The sequence below is a fragment of the Haliotis cracherodii genome, unplaced genomic scaffold, assembly GCF_022045235.1.
Source record: "Haliotis cracherodii isolate W230 unplaced genomic scaffold, xgHalCrac1.p SCAF_6, whole genome shotgun sequence".
Taxonomy (NCBI): domain Eukaryota; kingdom Metazoa; phylum Mollusca; class Gastropoda; order Lepetellida; family Haliotidae; genus Haliotis; species Haliotis cracherodii.
Window position 1 is genome coordinate 39,699,927 of NW_027266319.1, and position 14,490 is coordinate 39,714,416.

General features: G+C 42.5%; 1 protein-coding gene across 1 annotated transcript in view; it reads left to right on the forward strand.

Moving 5' to 3' along the window:
* Window positions 1-13,001, forward strand: part of LOC139444896 (Fanconi anemia group D2 protein-like) — a 55,975-nt gene extending 42,974 nt beyond the window's left edge. The window contains exons 37-44 of the mRNA XM_071225902.1: window positions 28-147; window positions 7,181-7,274; window positions 8,175-8,246; window positions 8,484-8,522; window positions 8,804-8,953; window positions 9,781-9,927; window positions 10,226-10,324; window positions 11,585-13,001. Coding sequence (XP_071082003.1) covers window positions 28-147; window positions 7,181-7,274; window positions 8,175-8,246; window positions 8,484-8,522; window positions 8,804-8,953; window positions 9,781-9,927; window positions 10,226-10,324; window positions 11,585-11,671 — 808 coding nt within the window. The 3' untranslated portion in view covers window positions 11,672-13,001. The remainder of the gene's footprint in view (window positions 1-27; window positions 148-7,180; window positions 7,275-8,174; window positions 8,247-8,483; window positions 8,523-8,803; window positions 8,954-9,780; window positions 9,928-10,225; window positions 10,325-11,584) is intronic.
* Window positions 13,002-14,490: the final 1,489 nt, after the last annotated feature.

Consider the following 14,490-nt stretch of genomic DNA (forward strand, 5'->3'; position numbering starts at 1 on the left):
AAGTATGAGACATTCTTGTATTTCCAGGATGTTCCTGGTGTACTCGTCTGATCCCCTGGAGGCCATTGAGGAACTAACAAAAGGAACTCGGGAGCTGATCGAGGCAGATAAGAATGGATGCTCCAATTCCTACCCCTCTCTAACAAGGTGAGCTACAATATGTCAGAACCTCACTTGACCAAGGTTATTGGACAAGGTGAGGTACATCATTTCAGAACCGCTCCCGTACAAGGTGAGCTACAACATGTCAGAACCAATCTCAGACAAGGTGAGCTAGAGTATGTCAGATCCGCTCTCACACAAGGTAAGATACAGAGTGTCAGAACCACTCTAAGACAAGGTGAGCTACAACATGTCAAGACCCACCTCAGACAAGGGGGCTAGAGTATGTCAGAACTCACTCTTGGACAAGGTGATATGTAGTATGTAGGCACTCCTCTGTGTAGGTCATCATGTCTTGTTTCAGACACTCAATCTCTGTGTACTACCGAGGTCATCATGTCTTGTTTCAGACTCTCCTTCTCTGTGTACTACCGAGGTCATCATGTCTTGTTTCAGACTCTCCTTCTCTGTGTACTACCGAGGTCATCATGTCTTGTTTCAGACACTCCTTCTCTGTGTACTACCGAGGTCATCATGTCTTGTTTCAGACTCTCCTTCTCTGTGTACTACCGAGGTCATCATGTCTTGTTTCAGACTCTCCTTCTCTGTGTACTACCGAGGTCATCATGTCTTGTTTCAGACTCTCCTTCTCTGTGTACTACCGAGGTCATCATGTCTTGTTTCAGACACTCCTTCTCTGTGTACTACCGAGGTCATCATGTCTTGTTTCAGACTCTCCTTCTCTGTGGACTACCGAGGTCATCATGTCTTGTTTCAGGCACTCCTTCTCTGTGTACTACCGAGGTCATCATGTCTTGTTTCAGACTCTCCTTCTCTGTGTATTACTGAGGTCATCATGTCTTGTTTCAGACACTCCTTCTCTGTGTACTACCGAGGTCATCATGTCTTGTTTCAGGCACTCCTTCTCTGTGTACTACCGAGGTCATCATGTCTTGTTTCAGACACTCCATCTCTGTGTACTACCGAGGTCATCATGTCTTGTTTCAGACTCTCCTTCTCTGTGTACTACCGAGGTCATCATGTCTTGTTTCAGGCACTCCTTCTCTGTGTACTACCGAGGTCATCATGTCTTGTTTCAGACTCTCCTTCTCTGTGTACTACCGAGGTCATCATGTCTTGTTTCAGACTCTCCTTCTCTGTGTACTACCGAGGTCATCATGTCTTGTTTCAGGCACTCCTTCTCTGTGTACTACCGAGGTCATCATGTCTTGTTTCAGACTCTCCTTCTCTGTGTACTACCGAGGTCATCATGTCTTGTTTCAGGCACTCCTTCTCTGTGTACTACCGAGGTCATCATGTCTTGTTTCAGACACTCCTTCTCTGTGTACTACCGAGGTCATCATGTCTTGTTTCAGACTCTCCTTCTCTGTGTACTACCGAGGTCATCATGTCTTGTTTCAGACTCTCCTTCTCTGTGTACTACCGAGGTCATCATGTCTTGTTTCAGGCTCTCCTTCTCTGTGTACTACCGAGGTCATCATGTCTTGTTTCAGACTCTCCTTCTCTGTGTACTACCGAGGTCATCATGTCTTGTTTCAGGCAATCCTTCTCTGTGTACTACCGAGGTCATCATGTCTTGTTTCAGACTCTCCTTCTCTGTGTACTACCGAGGTCATCATGTCTTGTTTCAGGCACTCCTTCTCTGTGTACTACCGAGGTCATCATGTCTTGTTTCAGACTCTCCTTCTCTGTGTACTACCGAGGTCATCATGTCTTGTTTCAGACTCTCCTTCTCTGTGTACTACCGAGGTCATCATGTCTTGTTTCAGACACTCCTCCTCTGTGTATTACCGAGGTCATCATGTCTTGTTTCAGACTCTCCTTCTCTGTGTACTACCGAGGTCATCATGTCTTGTTTCAGGCAATCCTTCTCTGTGTACTACCGAGGTCATCATGTCTTGTTTCAGGCTCTCCTTCTCTGTGTACTACCGAGGTCATCATGTCTTGTTTCAGACACTCCTTCTCTGTGTACTACCGAGGTCATCATGTCTTGTTTCAGACTCTCCTTCTCTGTGTACTACCGAGGTCATCATGTCTTGTTTCAGGCAATCCTTCTCTGTGTACTACCGAGGTCATCATGTCTTGTTTCAGACTCTCCTTCTCTGTGTACTACCGAGGTCATCATGTCTTGTTTCAGACACTCAATCTCTGTGTATTACTGAGGTCATCATGTCTTGTTTCAGACTCTCCTTCTCTGTGTACTACCGAGGTCATCATGTCTTGTTTCAGGCAATCCTTCTCTGTGTACTACCGAGGTCATCATGTCTTGTTTCAGACTCTCCTTCTCTGTGTACTACCGAGGTCATCATGTCTTGTTTCAGGCAATCCTTCTCTGTGTACTACCGAGGTCATCATGTCTTGTTTCAGACTCTCCTTCTCTGTGTACTACCGAGGTCATCATGTCTTGTTTCAGACACTCAATCTCTGTGTACTACTGAGGTCATCATGTCTTGTTTCAGACTCTCCTTCTCTGTGTACTACCGAGGTCATCATGTCTTGTTTCAGACTCTCCTTCTCTGTGTATTACTGAGGTCATCATGTCTTGTTTCAGACTCTCCTTCTCTGTAGACTACCGAGGTCATCATGTCTTGTTTCAGGCACTCCTTCTCTGTGTACTACCGAGGTCATCATGTCTTGTTTCAGACACTCCATCTGTGTGTACTACCGAGGTCATCATGTCTTGTTTCAGGCACTCCTTCTCTGTGTACTACCGAGGTCATCATGTCTTGTTTCAGGCACTCCTTCTCTGTGTACTACCGAGGTCATCATGTCTTGTTTCAGACACTCAATCTCTGTGTACTACCGAGGTCATCATGTCTTGTTTCAGACTCTCCTTCTCTGTGTACTACCGAGGTCATCATGTCTTGTTTCAGACTCTCCTTCTCTGTGTACTACCGAGGTCATCATGTCTTGTTTCAGACACTCCTTCTCTGTGTACTACCGAGGTCATCATGTCTTGTTTCAGACTCTCCTTCTCTGTGTATTACTGAGGTCATCATGTCTTGTTTCAGACTCTCCTTCTCTGTGGACTACCGAGGTCATCATGTCTTGTTTCAGGCACTCCTTCTCTGTGTACTACCGAGGTCATCATGTCTTGTTTCAGACACTCCATCTCTGTGTACTACCGAGGTCATCATGTCTTGTTTCAGGCACTCCTTCTCTGTGTACTACCGAGGTCATCATGTCTTGTTTCAGGCACTCCTTCTCTGTGTACTACCGAGGTCATCATGTCTTGTTTCAGACACTCAATCTCTGTGTACTACCGAGGTCATCATGTCTTGTTTCAGACTCTCCTTCTCTGTGTACTACCGAGGTCATCATGTCTTGTTTCAGGCACTCCTTCTCTGTGTACTACCGAGGTCATCATGTCTTGTTTCAGGCACTCCTTCTCTGTGTACTACCGAGGTCATCATGTCTTGTTTCAGACACTCCATCTCTGTGTACTACCGAGGTCATCATGTCTTGTTTCAGGCACTCCTTCTCTGTGTACTACCGAGGTCATCATGTCTTGTTTCAGACACTCCTTCTCTGTGTACTACCGAGGTCATCATGTCTTGTTTCAGACACTCCATCTCTGTGTACTACCGAGGTCATCATGTCTTGTTTCAGGCAATCCTTCTCTGTGTACTACCGAGGTCATCATGTCTTGTTTCAGACACTCCTTCTCTGTGTACTACCGAGGTCATCATGTCTTGTTTCAGGCAATCCATCTCTGTGTACTACCGAGGTCATCATGTCTTGTTTCAGGCAATCCTTCTCTGTGTACTACCGAGGTCATCATGTCTTGTTTCAGACACTCCATCTCTGTGTACTACCGAGGTCATCATGTCTTGTTTCAGGCACTCCTTCTCTGTGTACTACCGAGGTCATCATGTCTTGTTTCAGACACTCCTTCTCTGTGTACTACCGAGGTCATCATGTCTTGTTTCAGGCACTCCTTCTCTGTGTACTACCGAGGTCATCATGTCTTGTTTCAGACTCTCCTTCTCTGTGTACTACCGAGGTCATCATGTCTTGTTTCAGACACTCCTTCTCTGTGTACTACCGAGGTCATCATGTCTTGTTTCAGACACTCCTTCTCTGTGTACTACCGAGGTCATCATGTCTTGTTTCAGACTCTCCTTCTCTGTGTACTACCGAGGTCATCATGTCTTGTTTCAGGCAATCCTTCTCTGTGTACTACCGAGGTCATCATGTCTTGTTTCAGGCAATCCTTCTCTGTGTACTACCGAGGTCATCATGTCTTGTTTCAGACTCTCCTTCTCTGTGTATTACCGAGGTCATCATGTCTTGTTTCAGACACTCCTTCTCTGTGTACTACCGAGGTCATCATGTCTTGTTTCAGGCACTCCTTCTCTGTGTACTACCGAGGTCATCATGTCTTGTTTCAGACTCTCCTTCTCTGTGTACTACCGAGGTCATCATGTCTTGTTTCAGACTCTCCTTCTCTGTGTACTACCGAGGTCATCATGTCTTGTTTCAGACTCTCCTTCTCTGTGTACTACCGAGGTCATCATGTCTTGTTTCAGACACTCCTTCTCTGTGTACTACCGAGGTCATCATGTCTTGTTTCAGACTCTCCTTCTCTGTGTACTACCGAGGTCATCATGTCTTGTTTCAGACTCTCCTTCTCTGTGTACTACCGAGGTCATCATGTCTTGTTTCAGACTCTCCTTCTCTGTGTACTACCGAGGTCATCATGTCTTGTTTCAGGCTCTCCTTCTCTGTGTACTACCGAGGTCATCATGTCTTGTTTCAGACTCTCCTTCTCTGTGTATTACTGAGGTCATCATGTCTTGTTTCAGACACTCCTTCTCTGTGTACTACCGAGGTCATCATGTCTTGTTTCAGACACTCCTTCTCTGTGTACTACCGAGGTCATCATGTCTTGTTTCAGACACTCCTTCTCTGTGTACTACCGAGGTCATCATGTCTTGTTTCAGACACTCAATCTCTGTGTATTACTGAGGTCATCATGTCTTGTTTCAGGCTCTCCTTCTCTGTGTACTACCGAGGTCATCATGTCTTGTTTCAGACTCTCCTTCTCTGTGTACTACCGAGGTCATCATGTCTTGTTTCAGACACTCCTTCTCTGTGTACTACCGAGGTCATCATGTCTTGTTTCAGACTCTCCTTCTCTGTGTATTACTGAGGTCATCATGTCTTGTTTCAGACACTCCTTCTCTGTGTACTACCGAGGTCATCATGTCTTGTTTCAGACACTCCTTCTCTGTGTACTACCGAGGTCATCATGTCTTGTTTCAGACACTCCTTCTCTGTGTACTACCGAGGTCATCATGTCTTGTTTCAGACACTCAATCTCTGTGTATTACTGAGGTCATCATGTCTTGTTTCAGGCACTCCTTCTCTGTGTACTACCGAGGTCATCATGTCTTGTTTCAGACTCTCCTTCTCTGTGTACTACCGAGGTCATCATGTCTTGTTTCAGGCACTCCATCTCTGTGTACTACCGAGGTCATCATGTCTTGTTTCAGACTCTCCTTCTCTGTGTACTACCGAGGTCATCATGTCTTGTTTCAGACACTCCTTCTCTGTGTACTACCGAGGTCATCATGTCTTGTTTCAGACACTCCTTCTCTGTGTACTACCGAGGTCATCATGTCTTGTTTCAGGCCCTCCTTCTCTGTGTACTACCGAGGTCATCATGTCTTGTTTCAGGCACTCCTTCTCTGTGTACTACTGAGGTCATCATGTCTTGTTTCAGACTCTCCTTCTCTGTGTACTACCGAGGTCATCATGTCTTGTTTCAGACTCTCCTTCTCTGTGTACTACCGAGGTCATCATGTCTTGTTTCAGGCAATCCTTCTCTGTGTACTACCGAGGTCATCATGTCTTGTTTCAGACTCTCCTTCTCTGTGTACTACCGAGGTCATCATGTCTTGTTTCAGACTCTCCTTCTCTGTGTACTACCGAGGTCATCATGTCTTGTTTCAGACTCTCCTTCTCTGTGTACTACCGAGGTCATCATGTCTTGTTTCAGACTCTCCTTCTCTGTGTACTACCGAGGTCATCATGTCTTGTTTCAGACTCTCCTTCTCTGTGTACTACCGAGGTCATCATGTCTTGTTTCAGGCACTCCTTCTCTGTGTACTACCGAGGTCATCATGTCTTGTTTCAGACACTCAATCTCTGTGTACTACCGAGGTCATCATGTCTTGTTTCAGACTCTCCTTCTCTGTGTACTACCGAGGTCATCATGTCTTGTTTCAGACTCTCCTTCTCTGTGTACTACCGAGGTCATCATGTCTTGTTTCAGGCACTCCGTCTCTGTGTACTACCGAGGTCATCATGTCTTGTTTCAGACTCTCCTTCTCTGTGTACTACCGAGGTCATCATGTCTTGTTTCAGACACTCCTTCTCTGTGTACTACCGAGGTCATCATGTCTTGTTTCAGACACTCCTTCTCTGTGTACTACCGAGGTCATCATGTCTTGTTTCAGGCACTCCATCTCTGTGTACTACCGAGGTCATCATGTCTTGTTTCAGACACTCCTTCTCTGTGTACTACCGAGGTCATCATGTCTTGTTTCAGGCACTCCTTCTCGGTATTACTGAGATCATCATGTCTTGTTTCAGACTCTCCTTCTCTGTGTACTACCGAGGTCATCATGTCTTGTTTCAGGCACTCCATCTCTGTGTATTACTGAGGTCATCATGTCTTGTTTCAGACTCTCCTTCTCTGTGTACTACCGAGGTCATCATGTCTTGTTTCAGACTCTCCTTCTCTGTGTACTACCGAGGTCATCATGTCTTGTTTCAGACTCTCCTTCTCTGTGTACTACCGAGGTCATCATGTCTTGTTTCAGGCACTCCATCTCTGTGTATTACTGAGATCATCATGTCTTGTTTCAGACTCTCCTTCTCTGTGTACTACCGAGGTCATCATGTCTTGTTTCAGACTCTCCTTCTCTGTGTACTACCGAGGTCATCATGTCTTGTTTCAGGCACTCCATCTCTGTGTATTACTGAGATCATCATGTCTTGTTTCAGACTCTCCTTCTCTGTGTACTACCGAGGTCATCATGTCTTGTTTCAGGCACTCCTTCTCTGTGTACTACCGAGTGCTGTTCAGTGAGCTGATCGAGGTCATCAAAAGACTCCCAGCTGGGAAGCTCAGTGAGTCGAGAGACGTAAGTTATTGTGGTAAAATGTCAGTTCATGTTCCATGACATGCCACTAGGAAATATGCTTACAGTTGCTGACTGGTTTAGTAATAACATTTATGTTTTTAGTAAGCTAATTAGATGAGGCTGTTATTAACTCATGAACATCAACTGAGCCCTGCTCCGGTCATGAACATGGGGAGCACCCTACCATTGCTTGACATTGAGGCAGTGTCTATAGCCTGTGGTTGACAGGCACGTATTGCACACGTTATCAAGCAGGAACCATTCATCTTTGTGTACCTTGTAAATGAGCGTTCACTGGTCAGAGCAATCACTAGCTTACCCCTAGCTTTAATCAGCTCTGTGCTAGCTTTGTTGGTTTAACAATAACGATTATGGCACATCACATAGTAACCAAATGCATTCATTTGTGATGGATGAACATAGTGTAAGACTGTGACTAGTCCTGTGGATTCTCACTTTGGGCTAGTTGGATTGTGTTGATGTCATACTGTTGAATGGTTAAAAGGAAAATATGAAAGACAAGTTAAAGATGGCCAAGCCATGGTAGCTTAGTTTGTTTGTTTGTTTGTTTGTTGTTTAACGCCACACTCAGCATTTTTCCAGCTATATGATGGCGGTAGTAATCAAGTCTAGCCTGATAATCCAGTGATTCACATCATGAGCATCAATCCATGCAATTGGGATGTAAAGACATACATCAACAGAGTCAGCGAGCCTGACCACTTGATCCCGTTAGTATGGGTTGCTGACCTATTCTAACCCAGATCTTCACGGGTCTGGTGGCTTAGTGTACATTGTGTGATTGTGTTGTTTTGAAGGAGGAAGAGACAAATGAGTGTGGCACACATGGCCCCTGTATTTGTTTGTGTTTCTCAGTGCACCATTGTTGATGTTTCACAGCTGAAGGTGGAGAGGTTGCTGCAGTGGAACTCGGCAGTCAGGATCCTTCACATCTTCGTCAACCTCATCAGAGTAGGACAGTTTTTGTAATCTATAGCAGTGAATGATGTTGCAAATAGTCATGTACTTGAAAATATACCAAGTGACAAGATGTTATCATTGAAAATATCTCAGGTGACTTAATTAAACCAGTGTTGAGGACTAATGTTAAACGTGAAAGATTTAAGGGGGCCCTTAATTGACTAAAGAAGAAATCATTAAGGATCACAGAATGCTTTTTAATTTAAGTACTCTAAACCTGTTTTACAGACATTTGATGGCAGATCAAACATGGGTACAGCTTTGAAGGTAAGAGTCTGAAAATAGGACTTGGATGATCTGATATTTCTGTTTTACTTAACAGTTACTTCAACGAAACTTTATATGCATGTTGTATAGAGCATGTCGTATTTGATCGCATTTTGGGTGACCTCCCTATAAGGTCAAGGCCACCAGAGGTCACATCATGAAAGATAAATTTTCAGAAATTTTGGTAAAATCATAAAAGAGCGAAGTGTTTTATAACAGGAAGGGATGCTATTATACCTGAAGTGCATTGTGTACCCTACTCTTATGTCTCCTGCCTACAGTATGGACGAATGTTTCTGGAGGTGTTCCTCAGACAAGGCATGCCGCTGCTTGACTGTATGTTCAAGACTAACAGGGAGGATGTCCAGAATCTCCTCAAGAGCTTCCAGATGAGCACCCGAGCGCTCCACCATGTGTCCAGCCACTCCAAGGTCAGGGGCGCTCCTTTTAACAGGAGTATTTAATAGTGGATGAGAGGCTGTCTGGTTAATAAACATATACAAGAAGATCTGGTCTTCAGCACCCCATGCTTGCCGTAAAAGGAGGCTATGATTGTCATAATGGGCTACTAACGGAATCGGGTGGACATGCTCGCTTACTTGGTTGATGCATGTCAATCTTTGTATTGTTTGGTCCAAACTTGATTATTTTCGGACCATCATCACATATAGCTGGAATAGTGCTAAGTGCGGCGTTAAACAACAAACAAACAAACATTAGCATACACTGTCATGTATTTGCACTGGGGGCATCAAACTACAATTTTCCAAGTATGTGTGTGAAATCATTTTGTGCAGAAAACATGTTAGAAATTGCCCGAGACAATGTACTTACAGGACAATGAAACCTTACACGGCTTGCAAGGAAAATACAGCATGTATATGTCCTTTTTACTACTCACTCACTGGTATTTTATGACTAAACATTTAGCTCCGTTGTTTGGTTGAAGTGGTATGTAAAACAATGCTTACAGCTGTTGTGTTGTAATTATGTTCTTGTGTTTCCATGTTTGCAGTCACTGACAGGTCTAAGTTCAGTGTTACTGTAACTTCCCCAGCCCTGTATTCTTCCAGGACTGTAGTCTTACTTCCCCAACAGTAGTGTAAACACCACAGTGTTCCACTCTTACTTGAACATTTATGTGGCATTTGTAGCATATTCCTGATGACTTTGAGATAACATGTTTTCACTCTGCCTATATCCCATCACACTATCTGACTTCAGTTCTGACAGTAATTATTTTAAATCCTGATTGCAGATAATCCGTGATGTCTCGCTGACGAATCAGGTGCCCATGTTGAAGCGAGGACTGGAGGCGTTCGTCTACAGAGTGAAGGCGATGTTGACCCTCAACAAGTGTCTGGAGGCTTTCTGGATGGGCAACCTGAAAAACAGGGATCTGCAGGTAAGGCTTCATTATCATCACCCTTCCGGATTCTGGGGCAGGATAGAGCCGCAGCTCCCCCTGCTTGTTGTTAGGTAGGTGAGGATCTGTTGGCTACAGTGTTCCTTGGCTGATTGGGTGTCATCTTGCCCTGTCAGTGTCAATTATTACAGACCAAAGATATATAGCAGACTGATTTCGCTGTCAGTGTATATATATAAATACCCATCATTAAGTTGAGAGTGTGTGTGTGTGCGTATGTGTTTGTGTGAGGGAACGTGACACACACACTGATAACGTTATGTGGTATATTTGTCAGGGAGAAGAAATCCTGTCCCAGGTCTCTACAGTGACGAATGACAGTGAAGAAGAGGATGGAGATGCAGTCCCTGTTGATGAAGATGAAGAAAGTGACGTGGTAGGTGACACACAGTACTGATCGAGTTTGGGAAACAAATTAAGGTCACATTAGACAATGTTTTCACTGTAAAAGGTTCGCACTGCAGGCATGTAAAGGTCTTGAATTTGGCAGTCCAGCTTGGAAATGCCTTAAATTTGAATCTTGAAAAGACCTTAAAATTCAGTAAAAATATAAAGCCTGTAAATCCTTTTGTTCACTCAGTCCTTAGACAAATCCTACGACAAATAAAACATGGAGTATGTCTGAAAGATTCATTGAGTAGACTTTTGATATATGTGGTTTTCTACAGGTTTTAATGACAGGTTAATTATGATCGTTGATATTTTTGTAAATGTGTGAAATTATTTGCTGCTGGTCAATCAGTTTTGTAAATTATTTCTAATCCCAATATGACAGTGTTTAATTTCCTTTATTCTTTCGATATCTATGACAGAGTGAAAAGTGGTCCTTTGTACTATGGTTGCTAGCGGGAGTTATTTCCCTTGATCCTCCTCTGCCTTCTCATAACAGTTGTGACTTGTGGACAGTCGTCACAATATGGCTCTCACAGATATCTCCGAGGGGATTGCTGTTGGGTGTTTTCACATAGATTTGTCATCTAAAGCTTCTCTATGTATTCTGTATTCAATACGTAGCATGTCATGTGTGAAAGTATGTTGTATGCTGTTAATTCTGACAGTACATATATCTTTCCTGGAAATAACCTGGATTACCAATCAAGGAATTTGTATGTATTGATGTTCTCAGCAATCAGACAAAACAAACAGGGTTTCACTTCAGTTCAAATGTTTATTCTAAATATTTGATTTTGACTTTCACCATATTTAACTTGTTTGTGGGGGAATGAGTGAGTTGGGTTTAACGCCGCCTCTATCAGTATTCCAGTTATGTCGCGGCGTGTCAGCTTAATGTGGGAGGAAAGCCTGAAGTGATGCAGGTCTCAGATGTTTACCACTTCGGTGAAACCCATGAGCACGGGTATGGTGCTGACAAACCTAGAAACATAATCAGGGCGAATCAGGATTCAAACCCACAATCATAGGTTTATGGCGTTCCCAAGGGATGCAACTCTGCACAGCGAATTGCAGAGGACTCCTTAGACGACTGGGCCTTCCATGCCCCCTCTTGTTAGTGTGTGTGATAATATATACTTGTAATTCTTGCTCATTTGCTTTTAAATAATTGTCATGCAAAGGGAAATACTTATTGACATCAAACCTTTCTTCATGATGAGCACTTCCTGACTTCTTCGTACAGGAAATGGACAACCAAAGCGAGGCAGGCGGTGACAGTAAGGACGGGGAAGGCTCGGACAGTGAGGGATCTTACAGTGAAGTCTTCTAGACCACATGCTACAGGAGCCAAGAAACTAGCAGGCTCTGGGACAAATCGAAATGCTCTGACTGCAGGGTACAAGCAAGTGCTAAAACTGAAGAGGTGAAAAATAGCAAAAATGGACACTGCCAAGAAAAGACCAAGCGGTTTTTGATGATAGGAAGCTGGCCAAATCACTGGGTTGATTCTAGGCCATCACAGACTCCATACCTGAAATCATTGTTATTGGACACTGGATGGCCAAAAAGGCTGCTGAGTTGGTAAATGTTACTTGAAGGACCAGCTGTCAATATAAATTTTGTGTGTGTACTGTGATGCAGTAGTAAATATTAAAGGCTAAAAAGATAAACATTTCTTTTCTGTGCACATTGATGATGCTTCAGATGTAAAAGAAAATAAATGTTATGGAATCACTTCATTTTGAGCAAATAGAGAGTGTTCAGTTAAATGTTGACCATTACCATATGAGATATTTTATCATTCTAATTGTTGCAAAATTATTAAATATGAACAGTTTACAAATTTTGTGGAATCACAAGGTCTGTTTTTTGTAAGAAATGTTTCTATAAATAAATTTAACCAAGTATAGTACCAGTTATTGTAAAATGACTGCTTACATCATGTACAGGTTGATTCAATATCATTTGATTAACTAAAACTGATTTAATCATTAATTTGATTGACACTTGCCCTGTTAACATCGGGTCTGTTCATGAATGATGTGCTTGTCGTGAGAGGCGACTAATGGGATCAGGTGGTCAGGCTCGCTGACTTGGTTGATGTGTGTCATCGATCCCAATTACGTGGATCGATGCTCATGATATTTATCACTGATATTTATCGGCCCAGACTTGATTATCTACAGACTGCCGTCATATAGCTGGAATATTGCTGAGTGCGGCGTTAAACAAGAAAAAAACAACCAACCAACCATGAATGACTTAATGATCTGGGTCCGGATTCACAAAGTGATCTTGCCGGCAAGATAACCATAATGACTTACGACAGTCATTGCACTCAAATCTCTTTGTTGAATGGGACCCTTGGTCCTACAACTTTTTTCAGGTAGGTTAAAGTTTTGGAATTTTTTTCATCTTAGTTTTAAGATTCCATTTTGGAAAAGGGCCCTTGTTTGAACAATAATTTGTTGTGTTGAGTATTATGGATATTTAGATATTTTGGTAGCAAAATAAGACCTACCAGATTGATGACAGTAATTTTGATGAAGTAAAAATATTTTCAGTGAATATCATCCAGAGGTTTGTTTTTGTACTGTTTATTAGGCGACTTACTTCAGTTGAAAGGTGCATGTAGAATCACATTTGTGTTATGCTGAATACAGATGTTATATGGAGAATGCATGTGATAATAAAGTCATACAACTTGAACTTCATATTGTTGTTTATCGTGGCGGCATCATAGTACTGTGGATCTCATTGTATATTATGATATCGATGTAACAATAATTTTTATATCATGATCACCATGTCCATATAAAACGATCACCATGTCCATACGTCTGTCTGTCCGTTTCCTGTATCTGGAGCAGAACTCCAAAACCGTTAAATATTCCTTGTTAAAACTTTCTATATAGATCAGTCTAGTAGGGAATTGGTGCCTTTTGATGATTTGGGATTTTTATTCTTTTTGTTTTGCTTTGTCTTCATGATTTTTCATGATGAAAGTACATATATCAAAGTATTACTCAAGACCAGTTATCAGGCTACGTTAATGGTAAATGGTCGACACATTTGCATACATGATGACAAAGCAAAGAATTGACAAGCAGTCGCAAATATAGACTTCTTTAGAAACATGACGTCACAGAATGATGTCACCCTTGTTATCTCGTACAATCACATCATAGGTCACACAAGGTTAAAACGCTGATGTTGAGATTAGACATGGGCACATAAGTAGTCCCAGCATGTTAACTTAAGTCTTCAAAAATCCAGTTTGTTTGCTAATGACCAGTTGATGATAACCCTCATCACAAAAATCTATATGGTATAAGTTCCAAACCAAACACTTTTTGCAACCTCTAACACCTACTATCGACATAAGTGAAAATGGGCCTCAAACCCTGGATGATAGTCTCTTCTTAACATTTTAATCGGTTCCCAAATCACTGAAGATATATCACCAGAACACCCTTCCCACCATTATTCAGTCAGTCAGTTTGTTTTAGAGACTCCTTCTAGCAGAGCTAATAATTCCAACGAATATCCTATCTCTATTATAACATGGCCATTAATTTCCATTTTGGCAATAATCGCACTATAAAATCTTTAGATTTTTCAACCGACGTCTTCTTCCCTGCCAATTATCCCACAGTATTGAGGTCAACCCTATCCCTTGTCAAACTGCATCTGCGCATGCGCAAGGTGTGAAAACATCACTTCTTTCCCATGTGTGTTGGAGCAACAAGCAAAGGTTTTGCTCATCAATCCAAACACGTTTTTGGATAATAATTCACAGCTAGTATAGATCTATACGATTACAACAGTCAACCTACGATCATCATTGGATTATAGCAGACAATCTAAACTCAACAACAAAAGTTTCTGTGACACCAATATTTTAGTGTATTTTTCCAACAAGTAAAGTTTGGTTTTCAATATTGTAGTACATGGATGGAATCAAGTCACAAAAACGCAACTGCTACAGGAAAGTATGCATTCCGTGCAAAAGTTGACTTTTGTGCAAGTCCCATGCATTTCACTACCCAAGGATGGGTATAAAAACATGTTCGTTAACGGGAATCCATATGCATTGTTTAGCCTCGTGCTGACAACAACCACTCAGAAAAACAACAAAATTACGCAATT